Source organism: Pocillopora verrucosa, chromosome 9, assembly GCF_036669915.1.
Source record: "Pocillopora verrucosa isolate sample1 chromosome 9, ASM3666991v2, whole genome shotgun sequence".
NCBI classification, from domain to species: Eukaryota; Metazoa; Cnidaria; class Anthozoa; order Scleractinia; family Pocilloporidae; genus Pocillopora; species Pocillopora verrucosa.
Window position 1 is genome coordinate 8,457,674 of NC_089320.1, and position 17,361 is coordinate 8,475,034.

The window sequence follows — 17,361 nt, forward strand, 5'->3', positions numbered from 1 at the left end:
CTACCTCTATGGTTTATGAGAATCTTTTTCCATAAAATTGTCTGGTGCATTCCTGTAGGTCTAATAGCTTATTTTAATTAAGTTTTGTTGTTCCCATTACATAATATTCATAGAGTAAAGTACCGTCAGAAGCTGACTTTGTCTTCTTCATCAAGTGTAGCCGCGGTAACCGCTTTGAGCGAGACCCGCGTAGTGGGATTTCATTAGGAGGCCAGATTTCTCTTTTGTTTCACAAATTCTTATGATAAACCTTTATTATTTTACTTTGCCAGATAAAGACACCGCTCTTGCTGCAGGTAACATGGTACTTTTCAAGACACTTACTCTCTTCCAGTTTTTGGTGGCAGTGGAATTTTCACTTCTCTCTCTTGTCACATCAAGTCAATGGCTGTAAGTATCAAACCAAGAAATCGCGGTACCTCAATGAAAATCTCTTCGACATCAGAGTTTGATAGAGGATGGTGTGTTTTGTTCCTCACTGTCTGGTTTCTGTCGTCATTGAGTTCAAAGTATTACTTTAAACCATCTAAATTAATAAATTTGTGCTTACCAGTTCCTGACGACAGTGAAATGAGTATTTAATTTAACTAGCTCTTTGCAGCTGTTGAAATTGAGAAGTGCAGCAACAAAAATAATTCCCGATCTGTCATCGTGAACACTGAAATGGAATGGAAAAACTTTAACTGGGGTCTACTGAACGCCAGCATCAAAATCCAAAAATCGCCCGGTTAGACGACGGCAATCATCGCGAATGGAATTCTTCTTTCAAATTGTTTTTCCGTTTTTTATTTCGTTTAAGCTGATCCAATATTCAACTCAGTACCAAACTTATGGAAGACAATTTTCACGGAAAAAGGAATGATATTGGTCGAGCAGTGTAGAACTAAACAGACGTATAGACTTGATCAATCAACTGAAAACTTGTAAATAATTCCAATCATGGACAAATCAATCGCGTCAATGAAAGTTGATTCCATAGGAACCTCTAAACAACGAATTGTCAATCTCAAAATTGAATCAGTGGCAGACGCGCCAAATTTGTTTTTCAAACTGTCTTTGGTTACAACTGTAGATTAAATAGTGTTCGTAAGTGATAACATCGACTCTGTTAACATTTACAGATCACTGGCGCTCAGCAGCTCTGTTACTAAGTTTAACACGCGTCGAAGCTGTGACGAAGTCGGTACCCACTTTAACAACAGACAGGTACAAGTCTGCAAAAGAAATGTTGACGTCATGAACAGTGTCAAATTTGGTGCCACAATTGCTGTCCAGGAATGTCAACATCAGTTTCGCTATCGAAGGTGGAACTGTACCACTCTGCAATTTGAAAAATCCCCTGTCTTTGGAAATTCTGTAAACGGAGGTAGGCAACATTTCCGCAAATTTTTATTCCATATCTGCGCGTCACTATTCTAACTACTGTAATGGCCTACATCAAGAAACTGTCACTGCAGACCGATACCAGAAAGAACACTTAGCACTCCTTAAGTCAAGTAAGAAACTGGACCGTCTAATTTGAATTTCCTCGTAATGAAGGTGCCTGCAGCATTTAGTAACATGTGATTACGAAAGACAAGGGGAAACAATTTTTAATGAGCTTTATTCCCGCTTATTCTGTTTAGGAACCAGGGAAGCTGCTTTTGTTCATTCCATTTCGTCAGCGGGGGTAGCTTATGCTGTGACGCATTCCTGCAGCGCGGGAAAACTTGGACGAAGGTGTGGCTGTGACCAGAAGAACAATGGAAAAATGTCTAAAGAGGGTTGGAAATGGGCAGGGTGTAGTGATGATATCCAGTTTGGAATTGATTTTTCCAAAACCTTTGTGGACGCAAGAGAACGTGGTCGCAAAGGAGAGGATCCATCTCGTATTTCTATGAACTTACACAACAACGACGCAGGGAGAAAGGTGAGTTGATACTCATTTCAGCGCTTGGTGGACTAAAAATTTTGAAGTTCAGTAGAGATGTTAGATCATTAAAATCATAAGGATATTCATACGGTCATCTCATGGGTTTCAATTGGCGGATTTAAATCCATTTTGTTTGTTTCTGCTCCTAACTGTTCGTCAAGATGCCGGCAGCATGAGACGAAATTGCAAGTTTGGCCCTGATCCACTGAATTTGTATTTTATTGAAAGGTCTAACTGAAAGCTAAATATTTATATCGATGAATAGTATTGGCAAAAGAGAAACAATTGATAGACCTGATAAACTCGTGCGCTACAAATATGTTTAGTCGATAGTTGAATGATTGACAGAAATTCACTTATGTAGCACCGCTTCTTATGATTTTTTTGGAAACTTAGAAAATGCAAAAAAAAAAAGTGACATCTACACGAAACAGTTTCTTTACCTATTATGGCCCCCTGCGCTATAGCTAGCGTTACAGTAACATTTGCTTAATCCTCCCTAGCGTCTACTGGTGTGGGGAACTTGTTAAATACCGAGACTTAAAGTGAAGATGATTATGTCGTAGCAAGGACCCTTTGTAGAAAAACACGAAGCAAGCCTAAGTAGCAAGGACCCTTTATCGAAAAACATGAAGCACACCCAAGTAACATTTCACCCTCTTAATTAATTTTGTGCAAAGTATTTCAAACACAAATTAGGGGACCTGCGCTTCTGCCTTTATTGTCGAAAGATCCAGGACTCGAAAGGCCGTTTTGTCCAATATTTTTTTCTTGAAAGTCGAGTTTTCTTAGGAACATTCTCTACCCATCAGATCTACGAAAAAGAGTATCTAAGGAGTAAGAGAAAGCAGATCGAGTGAACACGATTTTGGTATTTTGATCACGTGAAAGTAGTAAATCTAACCGACGATTTGCTAATTTATATTTCAATCAACAGGCCATCGTAAATTACATGAAAATTCAATGTAAATGCCACGGTGTGTCAGGATCATGTAAAGTGAAAACCTGCTGGAGGTCACTTCCCAATTTTAGACTGGTTGGAGATCATATCAAAGAAAAATTCGACGGAGCCACGGAAGTAGAACTAAAGCAAATTGGATCAAGGAGAGTTCTTCTTCCACGAAATCGAAATTTTAAACCTTACACTGAGGTCGACCTTGTTTATATTGACCGTTCACCTGATTTCTGCACGCCAAATCTTAGCACTGGCTCCCTTGGAACCCAAGGAAGGATGTGCAACCGCACATCTCAAGCTATAGATGGATGTGAGTTGATGTGCTGCGGTCGGGGGTACACCACACACCAAGAAGCCAGGGTGGAGCGTTGTGAATGCAAGTTCTATTGGTGCTGTTATGTCAAGTGTCGCGAATGTCAGAGGCGAGTCGAGGTTAGCATCTGCAAGTAAGCCAGTCCAATTCAGTCTCTCGACAATGGTGAGCTTTCATATGGCACAAACGTTTTTGAGACGCGGACGGAAGCCAGTGGTGGAAAGTTCCTATCCCTTCGTTTGCGACAAATTTCTTCATCACGATCTTTTCAAGTGGTTAGTTCTGATAATAGAGCATCAAGCCGATTTAATTGATGCTCTTTCTTAATCGGCTATTAACTTCTTCCACTGATAGCCGTCCGCATTTCAAGAACGTCTCTGCTCAGGCTCCTCATGTCCAATTTTTTTCGGAAGGGAAGCGGTTTTATGTACTGAAGTGAATGCAAAGGTCATTCACCTTTAAGTTTGGTCTTTAGCACTTCACTTTTCCTCACACCAGTACAAATTATCATAAGTTAGTTTAAGAGAACAGGGTCAGCGCAAATTAACGTGTAGACTAAAATTGTTACAAATCACGGTATAATAATTAGGCTCCTAAAACAAATGACGAAACATTCTCAGGAATACATCGAAAATAAACTCGTCATTTGATTCAGATTCTTGTGTAAGTGACACGCTGAATGTCTGTAGATTCACAATCAGGGGCCACTAATCTGAACTCTTCTTATAATCGGGGTATGATAGAGGGAGAGGAAGGAAGGCCGGTTTATGCGGTCATGGTGTGACTATAAGAAGAAGAAAATGTAGAGCAGACACATTTAAATAACTTTAAGAATAAGAAATAGTGTCGAAAAATGAGGATGGCCGACTGAAACAATTTTTAAAGAAAAAAAGGACATTTCTTGATTTTGTGTGTTGCGTGAGAGCGGTACTTTAATTGAGGTATCAGTAGTTATCAAATACCGAGCAAATCAAGACATTTAAAAGCGCATATACATTTTCCATATTTATTCGAACAATGAAATAATTTCGAAAAAATGGATTGATGTAGTTCACTTGTAGCTACATGTAAGATCTTGCAATCTCTGGTTTCCATGTGGTTTATGAAAGTGTAAACGACAATGGTGACGAGGAAACTGTGTCGCTAGCCTCTGTTTTAGTATGTGACAACGTTGTATGTTAACTTATATAAAAATATTTCAAATTACCTACACCGCAATTTTAGATGTTCTTTGTGCATATAGTCAAAGAAAATTGGCTGTTTGCACAACAGTAACTCAAGACTACAAGCTAATAAAATTGTAAATATTGTAGAAACGTCAGCTGCAGCTTAATTTCCATTTATTGAACTACCTTGATTTTATCTTTTAATAACCGTTTTTATGTAAACATGATACCTTGCAGCCACAAGAGGCGAAGAGAACAATAATACGGCCATGGGCGTGAGCATTGATTCTTAGCGAGAAAAACATTCTATGTTTCGTCTCGACCAAAACACAAACCCATATTAAAGATCGTCACTCTTTCCGTACAAAAAACTGACGATTTTCCAAGCGATAATTGACGGTAAAAATGTGAAACAAGGTTGAGCCTACATCAGAAATTAGCTCTCTACAACCGCCACGAACCACAACGGTCAACCTTTTTCAATTTATTTTCGGCGGATGGTCAATGTACTCAAACTCATTTCAATATCTTCACAACTTCCCTGTCTCTTTCCTCCCTCCCGAAGACATGGAAACAACCACCTGAGAAGCACGTTCAAAATGTTAAGATGTCATCATCGACAATCTTCTCGGGCAGACAGCTCTTAGCAGTTTGATTTTAGTAAGGAAGAATAAGTAACTGCAGAACTAAAGGAAAGGATTCTCCAAACTATTAGACTCTGTTTATCTTAATCGTTTTGTTTAGTGAAGGCTTTCCTTTTATACATCAATCAGTTTCAACAAAGTTTTCTTTCAAGTGTAGTACGAAGAAAATATTTAATTCCCACTCAAGAATCGAACCCCACACTCGAGTTCCAATGCTGTAGTAACAGAGATCGTACTAGTGAGGTAACCTGTAGAACTCTAACGGTCTAGATGACTAACGAGGTCTCTATGACATGTTACATCAAAGCATTTGCGACTCGAATACAAAAACAATTGGCGTCTTGCGAGTATCCCCCCCTTTTCCTGAGAAGAGAATAGAGAACTTCACAACTTAATAATAATAATAACAAGATATACATTTGTAGCAATAAAAACAGTATTTAAAATATAACATAACATAACAGCAACAAATTTGCGTCAGCATACGCTTTAAAAAGCTACTAAGTCTTTCCCAGAAAGATACAAATCATTATTGCCCGATATACCCTGGAGACGGTTGCTACTCCTGATTTTACCTACAGTGAAAATTCTTCATTCTTATACCAGAGGTATGAAAGACTCGTTTTTTCGGCTTTAAGTGAAATTTACTCATACGGTAATATGTCTTTATTGTTTGGAATCACATAAGTAAAAGCGAGTTCTCTGAAAAGTAATGAAAGTGTATGACTTGTCTAACTTAAGTCATTTTGGTAAATGGAAACTAGAACTCTCTTGTAAATCAATATTTAAAACAGATATTTAAATCCAAAAGATTAAAAGAAATATATGTTTATAAATAAAAAGACTACATAAAATGATTTCTACATCTAAATACAAGATAAACAGTCCTGAAAGATTGTAAAAGTAGTTAATCAAGCCATAGATTTCAGTTGGACATTTTATATATTACTCTTTCACTCTGTAAACACCAAGTCAGCCGAAAGACAAAAATTGTTGCCGTAAGATTATACAACCTAAAATAGTAAACCCACAGATAATGCTGAGAGATCTAACAAACTGCTAACCTTGATAAGCAGTTTACTTTCGACACTCACAGGCAAAGGTGCATCATTTGTATTTTTTCAAATGAGAAAAAACAGATTCAATAACTCCAAATCAAACTGATATAGAGAAAATCTTGCTTATACACTGATTAAATTATCCAAATAAGTTGGTTACATCTTGATTAAGTTTAGGGGGTCTCAGGACATGTAACGATTGATCCAAAGAATAAACTCTGTGACGCGTACATATACTCCATACTTATTTCGTAATCCGCATCCCAGGCTACTACCCCAGCTCACTACCCCGCCCAGTACCCACTTCCCGCTCGCTGGGTCCATGGACACAAATCCACCACCAGAGTCTCCATGACAGGAATCTTTTCCACCTTGAACCTGACCAGCGCAGAGCATTTTTGGAGTCACAATGTATCCTTCATCCTTGAAGGCGGCTTGGCATTTATCGTTGCCAATGGTCGGAATGCAGATCTCTTTGAGTATGTTTGCAAACTGCCCGATGGAGTCCTGGCTCACTCTATAACCCCAGCCTACCACTCGGCCGAATTTTCCGCGCATAAACAAACTCTTCTGCCTAAAAAAGCGAGAAAGAGAAGAAAAGTTGCTCCCATTGTGGCCCTTCTCTTGACACAACAGCAGGAAATCAAACGGCAAGAATCATTGCTTTGCAGGGAGAGGATCTTTGGAACTTTTTTCGCTGTCGTTCAAAAAAATGTGAAAAATAACGGCCCACGGCAGCACGGCTCAATCAAGTAGTTAATTTCACAAATATGTTCACCTTTTATAACAGTCGTAGAAATATTGTTACCCATAAAACGTAAAGAATTGGACAAGTAAATAAGTGTTTGACTTACTCAGGTTTTTCTGGCAGACAGACAGGTCTGACGTAATCTGATATTTTTATTTCACGATCCAGTTTCAAAAGCGCTAGGTCAGACTCAAACAGAGTGAAATTAAAGTCCCGGTGATTAATGATCTTTATGACTCTTCTCCTCTGAACGTGGGTGTCGTTGAATTTGCGGATATCAAGTAGACCAGCAAAAATATCCAGTTGAGAAAGGGGGATAATGTCTGATTGTTTGCTCGTCACGCAGTGAGCAGCTGAAGATGAAAATGACGTACTAAGTAACATTGGTAAGTGATCTATGTTTTTAAATGTTCATATGTTGAATACTCTTAAAAAGGTTGTGTTTGCCTCATTATTTGCCTCCTCTAAACTCTTTAAAACTTCCAAGGAGTAACTCACTTCCCTTAAAACAAGCAAGCTCTGCACGCACAAAGACCATTCGCGTGACAAAGCCATACCAGGACATAATAGCGATGATATTGACAGGGTTGGACACTTCGTAAAAACAATGAAAATAGCGGATAACAATTCCCTGTCAAGAAAACTGATTTTTTTTTATCAGAGTAACTAGTGTTTCCAAAACCGTTGACCATTTTTCTCCTCTTTGTAGCAAAGCTACCGAGAAGGGCCTGTGATTGACTCACCAGTTAGAACCCATCGTTCGTTCAAAAGACTTCCACCACAGGCCAACCGACCATCCTTCATAAGTAACACATGCCATGGGTAGGCCCCTTTGGATGAGTCCTGGCCGCCAACGATCCTCTTTCTACAAACATCACGACTGAAATTAAAGTTTTCTATTTCTCCACAACCTGTATTGATAACAGTAGAGAAAAAATTGTTAACAAATACCAACGCATCAAAGCAATCACTACCAAGGAAGACAAAATGATAGACAATGGTAATTGAACTGAGTGGAGTGCAATTTGGGCTGAAATCATAAGTGTGATTTCAAAATTGAACGAGCGCACAGCGCGAGTTCGATTTGAAATCACAAGTACGATTTCAGACCAAAATTGCACAACACGAGGTTCAATCACCACTTTATTACATCCATTTTGAAATCGCCCAAATACAGGACTTGGTCAGTTCAAATATTTTATCCACACAATACTGAGCCGGTTTGAAATTAAATTCATCCATTTTTTGGGAGGAAAAATAAGAGTTTGGAAACAAAAGTTGCAAAATTTGCCACATGATACTCCATGTCTTTCATCTTCCTGCAATTTGATCGGTTACTTTAAACAAGCCTTGAAGTCTGATTGGTTGTTTTGTTTTTAGTGTAGCCTCCTCATTGGCTGGGAAAAAGATGCGATTTAAAGAAAAAAATGGTGCGATTCGTGAATAAATCGCACCAGGTAGAGCCAATCAGATTACAGGGACCACCAGTGATTTCAAAATGGGTGTAATAAATGAGCTAATTGTCTCAGCCGAGCGCGTTAGAAGCCACAATTGGTGCGAGTTGCACCAAGATGTTCATTTCAGTAGGTCACTCCCTTAGACTTTTGAAATCATTTGAGAGAAAAGGAAACTCGTTTGTGGCAGGAACAGTGGGTTCAATACATGTGGTCTAAGTTTGTAAAAAGAAGCAAAGAAGTAAGTTTTCTATCTTTCATTTGTTCCTTATAACTTCTCTCTCTTTTTCTTTGTTATTTAGGTCTTACGAGAATAATTTAGAACGATGATTTGTCTCGCTCCAACTATTCTAATTCACATCACTCACAGATTAGATTGAATGATTTGCCCTGGAATCAAAATAAATTTGTGGCATGGGTTATTGCCACAGAAGTGGTCTGATATCTATCTGTTGTCTTAATATTCATTTCAAATTTGTCGAAAATGGCGGTAAAATTACTCTTCTTTTTATCTCTGCGTGTTCTCTTAAAAAGACATGCAAGCACGTCCTGTCCATTCTATTTTAATTTTCACAAAGCTGCTTTTCCAAACGGCCTTTTAGGTTTCATTATGATAGTGGTCCCTTCAATTTCCAATATAAGCTAACGAAGAGAAGTGTCGGGACCCTAATATAATATAAAAGAAAGGCGTTATTAAAAATTTACGTTATAGCCAGGCTAACGTACTTGCAACACACTTGGGTTGTTCGCCAGACCAGGTTCCATCTGCTTGGCACTGTCTAGTGCTCTGACCTCGAAGCTCAAAATACTTGTCACAAGAAAATGTTACGGTTTTCTTGTAAGTGAATCCAGTCTGTCCCATTTTACCATGACGTGGGATTCCAGGATTACCACAGTTTACCGCTTGTGCCGTTAGAGAGATGAATAAACGAATGCAATTGAAAGAAGTAAAAAACCACGGCAATAAATTTTGCAGTTAAGGTTGACTCGTCACTCAATTCACATTCTGTCGATAGAGATTCCCTAAAGTTAAGATGCCTTGTCAACCACAATCAAAATTGTTCTGAAATTTCCTTTCAACGAAGTGACTTTAAAGCAGCTTATACCGTGCTCTGGTTCGACTCCAGTTCAAGCATCATAACTATAAAGTATCAAGTTTATATCTTCACTTTGTAATGCTCGGAGTTCAAAAGGGCCTTGATAACTTTTCCCCCACAAGATCGCATTCACCTAAGGCGTAACTTCTAAGAAGTAAGTCACCTAAGGAGTAACTGTACTTACGTTTGCATTCAGGGACATCTCCGTCCCAGGTTCCGCTGCTGAGACACTCCCTGACAGCAGAGCCTGTTAGAAGATAACCTTCATCGCAACCAAACTGTACGACGTCCTTAAACGTAAAACTATCCCCCGTCATGTTTCCATGCTGTGGAGCGCGTAAGATTGGGCATTGTAACCCTGTAAAAGCAAAATGCTAATAAATAAAATATAATGCAACGATTATACCATAAAATTAATTAAATGGCCACTACAACTTAGACGACTCGGCTAACAATGATACAATGATAACAAACAGATCAGTCAGTTAAACAGACAACGAGACAACCAATAAAATTCACGAGCAAGGTCAGAGCACTTCATTTGTGGGTTGCAAGGGATTTATTTACAATCGTTTGATAAAACGTTACCATGTGTGTCATAAATCGCTTTGAATCCTTTGTAGTTTTCAGTACCATCGGACACAAACTCCAGGTACATGTAGTTATCAGATGAAGTAATGTTCTGGGGAAGAGACTTCCCACAGAAAGGACCATACTTTCTATTGATGCCTGCTGACACTCTCAAGTAGTCGTAAGGACAAATCACGTCTGGATGATCCTCCACTTCAAACTAAGCCCAAAATCAAAAACAAATCAACAGTGTTATTATTATATAATGTAGGCAAATATTAACTTTGTGTAACCATGACCAGGAGAATAAAGGCACTGTGGTTTGTTATCGAAGCGGTACGATAATCAGGGAAGAGTTTAGGGAAATTGTGATATTCCACCGTTCGTTAACGTGACAACCAACCTGGGATAATATTTGTGCGAGGTGAAAATCGTATTTTACGACAAAGCACGAAAGACAATAATGGCATAGAGGAAATAGGTAAGAGCATTTACTGACAGGTTTAAAAATCAAGGCAAAAACAAAAGGAAAATGAGAATTAGTAATCATTGTCTGGTACCAAAAAGGGTCATAGGGCCTCGGACAGAACCTTCCATAAAGTTGCTGCAAACAACCCTACTTTATCCTTAGTGGGCAAGAACAGTGCCATTAGTTGTTGCAAAAACATTTGCATTAATAAATACGCTTACCTCACTATATTGGTTAAGATTTGAATTTAACATATTGAGCCATAAAAAGATAGCATCAGCAGAACTTGGGCAGTGATATGACTTCGAAGAGCACGATTCGAACAGAACCAAAGTAGATATTTAAAGAAATCCTCCATCGTAAATTTACCAGCATGACTTTTCCCATCATAAAATAATTCAGCATGTTCATTGACTAAGAGTATTTCAATTTATTCCAGAAAAGGAAAAATTCACGAACGAAACTTACCTGAGTAAAACTTAAAGTTATCTGGTATCCTTCTTCCACTTCAATGGTCCAGTCACATCTAGAGTTTTTGGGGTAGTTCTTGGGGTATTCTGGAGTAGCTATTTCACCTCGCCTCGCTTTAAATTGCTGGTTATTGCAAACAACTAAAGAATGCCCGAACATTAAAAATTACGAACAAAAGTAAACGGGGCAATAAATTTTAAGCCACATTACGACAGGAAAATTAATCTTGGGAAATGAATGGGTCGCTCTCTTGGTTGAATATTACCTGAGCAATCAGAAGATTTTAAAAGTTTTCGCGGACAAAACTTCTCTAAAACGAAGAAAAACGAAGGGTTATGGAGAAAGAAGGATACTTACCATAACAAGACTTCTTATCCGGTTGAAGTCTGTAGCCTGGTCGACATGAGCAATAATGACCGCCTATGTAATTGTGGCAGTAATGATCACATCCACCGTTATCCCTTTTGCACTCATCTGCATCTGCAAGGGACAACAAAAAAATTAAGGTAACCTCTACTGAGTAGTATAAAAGAAAACACAAGCTTGGAGATTTTGCATACAACATCAATGTTCTCTGTGGCGGTGGGTCTAACATTACAGGGATGAAAAAGAACAGATCTTGCGATCGAGGAACAGACAGGCATTTAAATTTGTTGTACTTTTGGTCAATTTTTAGAGATTCTTTTTTGAGCCTATTATGGAAAGAACAGCTATTTTGTTTTCAGTAATTCAGGAAGTTTGGAAGCTGGACTTTAAACATTTAATTTTTGTCCTTTTTGAACTGAAGAGTGGTGACGGAAATAGGGCAGCTAAAGGCTTGAACCAGAATTATTTGATTATTTATATTATGTCCTTTGGATTTCTTTTTTGGTCAATGAACATCTTATTAACCTATTAGGGTTTTCAGTAGGGGAGTATCTTGCGATCTCAGTCAAAATTCTCCGCTACAGACCTCCTGCTCGGTTAATGTGAACCAAGTAATAAAAAAAATGTGGTAAGAAAGAAATATGTACTTACCAACAGCGGAGTAATGTGCTCTGAAACCTTTGTAGACTTCCTCATTGGAGTAATCCGAGTGAAAGATGAGAGTGACTTCGTTTGTTGGTGATATTAATTGATCGTGGGGAATGCGATGAACTCCCTTTTTAGAGCCACAAAATTTTCCATGAGTACTATTTCCGGAACGCATGGAAATCCAGTCGTATTCACAATATTTGAAATATTCTACATCAAAAGCTGTGAACCGAATTTTCACCCGATAGCCTGTAGCCACAGTTATGTTCCACACACAGTGCAAGTTATTTGGATACGTGTCAGGAAAGTTTGGCGACTGAATAATTCCATGACGGCCATTAAGAGCTCCACCGCAAGACGAATCTGAAGTTAATTAATATATTGATGAGTTGAGAGAAAAAGGAAATGCCTTGCTTTTTGACTAAGGACCGCCAACACCTTTAAGATTAAAGAGGGTAAGTTTCTTCAGAAGATGTGATAGCTACGTCGGTTGAAAGTATGATAAGATAATTTGGTTTTATCAAGTGAGTTGATCATGTAAATTGGCCACCGTAAAGAGTTTCAAAGCTGGCGTTTCGAGCGTTAGTCCTTTGTCAGAGCGAATGGAGGAATTGTGGGTTGTGTGTATGTTTTTATGCTACGCTATTGGCAGGAATATGGTGACGAGGAAACAAGAATAAGTTAGTTAAATGAAAAGCGCTCGTTGATACCGTGGGGATTAAGAGTGCCGATTAAGAAATATAAATTTTTGTTCTAGAGTTTTGCGGCTTTCCGAACTGCGTAGATTCAGGAAAAGGCCGTAAACTGCCATATACTGTTTAGAATGATTAGGGAGATTAAAGCGTCTAGCGACTAGTTTGAATACGTCCCTGTCATTTCTTTCTACGTCGTGAAGGTGTTCTTGGAATCGGTCACCCAGTCGTCTTCCTCTTTCACCACTGTATAAATTTTTGCAAGAAGTGCAAGTCATGCAATAGATGACACTGGCGGAGGTGCACGTGAAATGATCAGTGATCTTCACAGATCTCCTGGGTCCCGACATTTCTCCACGTGATGAATGAAAGGACAAGTTTTCCACCGTGCGCGAGCACATTTGAAAGTTCCCGGTTGGTCTTAGTTTGGAAATTAACTTCTGACCAAAAAGTTACTGATGTTTTTGTCACGTTTGAATGTAATTAGTGGAGGTTTCGAAAACATAGTACCAGTCTCTAAATCGTTTTGAAGTAAGTTTTAAAGAAGGATAGATTTAACTGTGTGGTTGTGAGGGTGAAATGTGAGAGTGAATGGAATGGATGGGTATTTCGTTCTGTGCCGTTTGTAGTGCTGATTGTCGATCAATTTGTTGGGCGCGGTGGTGGCCCTCTTAAACGACAGAAACAAGAAAAAGTTATAGAATTCTTGACGTGTGACGCTCGAAACGTCAGCTTTGGAAACTCTTTACAGTGGCCAGGTTACATTATCAACTCGGTTGATAAAACCAAATTTTCACGTTTAAGATGACATTTGTTTCAGGCTTTCCTTGAAAATCAGTATGTAGAACATTAAAATCAAGTCGAAAATGGTGAAAGTGAAGGAAAAGTGTTTCGCTGTAAACGTTGTAAATTTAAACTTTCCGTTTCAGAGCAAAACACAAGATCAATTTTTTCAAAACGAAGTAATCTTCAATATTCGCAGGTTTAGGTTCCACATCACATGACGACTACAATACCACTCAATGTTTTCTGTGTGTACTTGAAAATCAAGGATCAAACTAAAGTATCCAATACTGAGCCCAAACTCCGAGTTAGTAAATTTTCAAATCAAATCAGAGGTATTCCAGTCCAACCTTTGCACGTGATCCTCAGGTGCAACTTTGTCTACAAAACTTTCATGTCTTGAAAGAAACATGAGCCAGCCCTAATACATTCAAACCTTTCCCCCAAGCACTAGTGGTCGTGAGATTAAGCTTGAGCTATTTCAGCTTTCAAGCTTAGTCTTCAAGCTCTTAGATAAGTCGTTGAACTCTTTCTTCAAAGTCAATCAAGAGTTTTGATTTTTCGTTAGTCGATAACATTCTTTTAGACCTAATATAAACTCTGACATAAATATATCGTTTTGTGAGCATGATCCTTCGGAGCTTTTCAACCTTTTAGAACTATATCTCCTCCCTATTATTTATATGAAGTCTTCCTTTATTTGTGACATTGTTGCTACATACACTCATCAGACAGCTTAGTGACTTTCGCGTCACCTGCTGATAATGATCGTGATTTTGCGAAGAGGCAATCCGGAAGTCATAGGTGAAGCGTAAAGAAAATACCTCTGAGAAATAACTGAAGTTTACAGATAGGTTCCACAAGTTTACATAAGAGTACCATTTACTAATTCAACGTAAAGATGGGACAGGATCGCCCAAAAAGAATTGCAAACAGAGAAATGTCCATGCGCAATGTCCAGGAAAATGTCAATATCGACAACTGCTTATTTCAAATTTTTGATCAAATTGCAATGGAAAAGGAACATCTCAAAAACGCCATCGAAATCTCTCCATGGGTGAAATTTGACTCAATATGATAAATTGACCAAGCATAAAAATTTGGTGGTGACATGAATTTGAACCTTGTCGTGACGTGAGCCCAATAAATGAAAATTCCAGTTCGATTTCTATCATTCACCTGAATTGATTGATCTTCCTGAATTGATTGATCTTCCTGAATTGATTGACAAATTATCGAGAGAACGCCAGGAAAATATAGATTCCCGCATGTGTCTTCAAGTTTTTAACACAAAGGAGCTGCGCAATTTAGCACCTCAGAGATCTTCTCGCCATTAAAAAAACTCATACACACACAAACACTTTAAGTATACAATGTCTTGTTGGGGCACGATTTACGGAAGGCTAATTTTGATCCGTTCAAAGCCAGTAAGCAGGAAAGCAACGGCTCTGATTGAGAGCTTAACTTTCGTAAGCCGTAGCAGTTGAAAGCTTGAGTACCAAACTAAACAACCGAAACTTTAATAAAGGAAATACAGTATTAGTTTACTTGTAGAATCGCCTGATTCCTTCGGTTCATCAAAAGAGGACGCGAGATAAGCCAATTACGTTGCAACCGTTGAAATGTTCCAAGTCGGGATTATACGGATGATTGACGACGTTGCTGGGTTCTAAACGCGCTAAAGAAAAGTTAATTATCAGTCTACTCGTCACTCTAAATTACAAGGCTTAATTTTCTTTGTATCACACTGGGTTGAGCTAAAAATAACAACGCATGATAATTGCCATAATAAAATGCCCATGAAAAAAAAGTGCATTTTTATTGGCAAGGTATGAAAAATATGTGTTATTTGATTCAGTGGCGAGCAACAGATGTTAATTAATCTTTTTTTAAGTTTATTTTATATCGTCAGTTAAATTTGAACGATGAACAAATAGAATCATACAGAAAAAATCGATGGATAAACGCATGAATTGTTTTTTCTGCAAACAGGCCATTCGAAATCTGACCTCCTCAACTTTTTTTTTTGGTCCAAAAGGCCATCTATTCTAAGCCGTAATAATACTTTCAATGTAAACAAAATAAGCACAGGAAAAGTTCCCATCGTGCAGGATATTTTAACATTAAGTTTTGTTGTGTTTCAATTCTTGATCTGTACAAAGTTTATTACGATATGTACCCACATACCGAAAAAAACGTACTTGAAAGGAAGGGTTTTAGTTTTCCCTTTCGAGCAGGTTAAGTTGTACGAAAACATATCACCGCAACAAGCTTAGTATTTCTAACAAAGTACAGACGAGCGCCACATTTGATAACAGCGCTCTCAAAAGTGAATAGTGATAGGACTTCCGGTCAATGGTTAAGTCATCTTAATTATCACCGCCCTTTTTAGTCATAAAATTATCAAGAAAGATTACAAGTTAGAAGATTGCTGAAGACTTAAAAACTTCAACGTTAAGGGGCTGTGCATTGGCAGCGAGGTATAAACGCTTCAGGTTCTAAGCTGCGGTCATTATTTTGGCGCCAAGCTGAGAGGAAGCAGGGAGCCAGCGCTTAACCAACTGAGATGAGATAATACAATGCAGTGCATCTATCTACACACGCTTTCATTTCAGCAAATGATATTCTTGCCAGGAAAAACTACCTCGATATCTCGAACACTATTTAAGCACACCTAAATCTAAAATGATTGCCTCTAAAAGGTTTTTTTATTATTTGCGCGGCATCAATGTCTCCTGTCGAATCGATAGTGACGGATCTGTTTTGATAAAATCATGGATCGATTTCTTTGTAAACAAATGTGTAACAGTGATGGATATTTCAAAGGTGACATCAGACGAAAGTAAAGCCAGTTTGATTGGTATCATTCAAAAAATGTTGGTCATCGGACATTTATAGGGATAGACATCAAGTACCTGGTACGTGCGCAAAGCCTAGTTCATGTCAGATTCGTTAGCGTCCAAACTCCAAGCCATGCCTTGTAGTCTCAAATTTCGAAAAATGTGTAAGAAAAGAAATAAAAGTAACAATTTAAATCGACTTGCAAAATTCAAACGTAATAAGTAATTGTTATTTGTTGAAAATAGGACTTAACCCAAGCGAAACATGGTACACCAAAATATGTTGATTTCATGACCTCGCTTGAGAATAAGGAAGATGTTGAACTTCCTTTAAAACTTAAACAAAATGTTTTTTTATGAGTGACTAGTTACCATTAGTTAAAATATTGGATTCTCAACACTAGCAACAGTACCTGAGAAACGAATGCCAATGACTAGAAGAAGCGGCAAGAGCAGGCAATCCTTTGATCTGCGATAAACATTAGGGATAGCTAGTTACCTTCGACGTGACCAAATATCTTAATTCATTCTCAGACAAAAACAATGATACATGAAGGATATCTGTTTTTCCGTAGACTCGTTGACGAAAGAAATGACCTACCTAAAAAGTACCATGGTTATTTACGAAAATTCCTCACTTGGGTTGCGTAAAGAAGGTAGACGCGTGATGCTACAGTTCGACCATTCACTCTTTGGCACGCGCCCATCGCTACTAAGCCTTTATGTATTGTTAAAAGTGATTGACACCTGTCTTCTTGTTGACAGGAGTGACTGTAAGCGCAAGGTAGAGGATCCGGCATTATTGAAGTGATCAGGATATGTAAACTGATCGGCCAACTGAGCCGCCTACACGTTGCAGCTCAAGTACTTTGTTGCAAATATTCATCATATATTTTTATATTTTATGAAAGGAAGTGGATTTTAAATGAACTTCCCCTCCGAAAGTGTTTCGAGTAGACAAGTAACGCTTCCCCAATAAAACTGATAAAACATTGCAGACTATTGTCACCAAATCGTATTTTGCTCTGCTTTAACAGATATTTTTTTTTAGCGTAATCGATGGCTCTTTAACATATCCCATATACTTACATCAAAAGGCTCCCAAAGCTCAATTTTTGTTGAAGACCTCGTTCTAAAATCCATTTTCATTTGCCAGAATTTGAAATCATACATAA

At 38.2% G+C, this 17,361-nt stretch overlaps 2 protein-coding genes across 6 annotated transcripts in view; one reads left to right on the top strand and one right to left on the bottom strand.

Annotated features, from left to right (window-relative positions):
- Positions 1-4,476, top strand: part of LOC131773892 (protein Wnt-4) — a 23,945-nt gene extending 19,469 nt beyond the window's left edge. For 4 of the 5 annotated variants that reach the window (XM_059089866.2, XM_059089867.2, XM_059089865.2 and 1 more), the window contains exons 2-5: positions 273-390; positions 1,122-1,366; positions 1,626-1,909; positions 2,850-4,476. In XM_059089866.2, the coding sequence (XP_058945849.2) occupies positions 302-390; positions 1,122-1,366; positions 1,626-1,909; positions 2,850-3,317 (1,086 nt within the window). In that variant the 5' untranslated portion in view covers positions 273-301 and the 3' untranslated portion in view covers positions 3,318-4,476. The remainder of the gene's footprint in view (positions 1-272; positions 391-1,121; positions 1,367-1,625; positions 1,910-2,849) is intronic. The other variant, XM_059089864.2, reaches the window with a different exon arrangement.
- A 654-nt stretch (positions 4,477-5,130) lies between these two features.
- Positions 5,131-16,913, bottom strand: LOC131773891 (mannan-binding lectin serine protease 1-like). The gene is made up of 11 exons (XM_059089863.2): positions 16,788-16,913; positions 16,600-16,655; positions 11,875-12,234; positions 11,215-11,337; positions 10,855-10,997; positions 9,936-10,137; positions 9,532-9,705; positions 8,977-9,153; positions 7,540-7,707; positions 6,903-7,149; positions 5,131-6,622 (listed from the first exon to the last, which is right to left on the bottom strand). Exons 1-11 carry the CDS (start codon positions 16,799-16,801, stop codon positions 6,232-6,234), a joined length of 2,055 nt encoding a protein of 684 aa, XP_058945846.2. The 5' UTR covers positions 16,802-16,913; the 3' UTR covers positions 5,131-6,231.
- Positions 16,914-17,361: the final 448 nt, after the last annotated feature.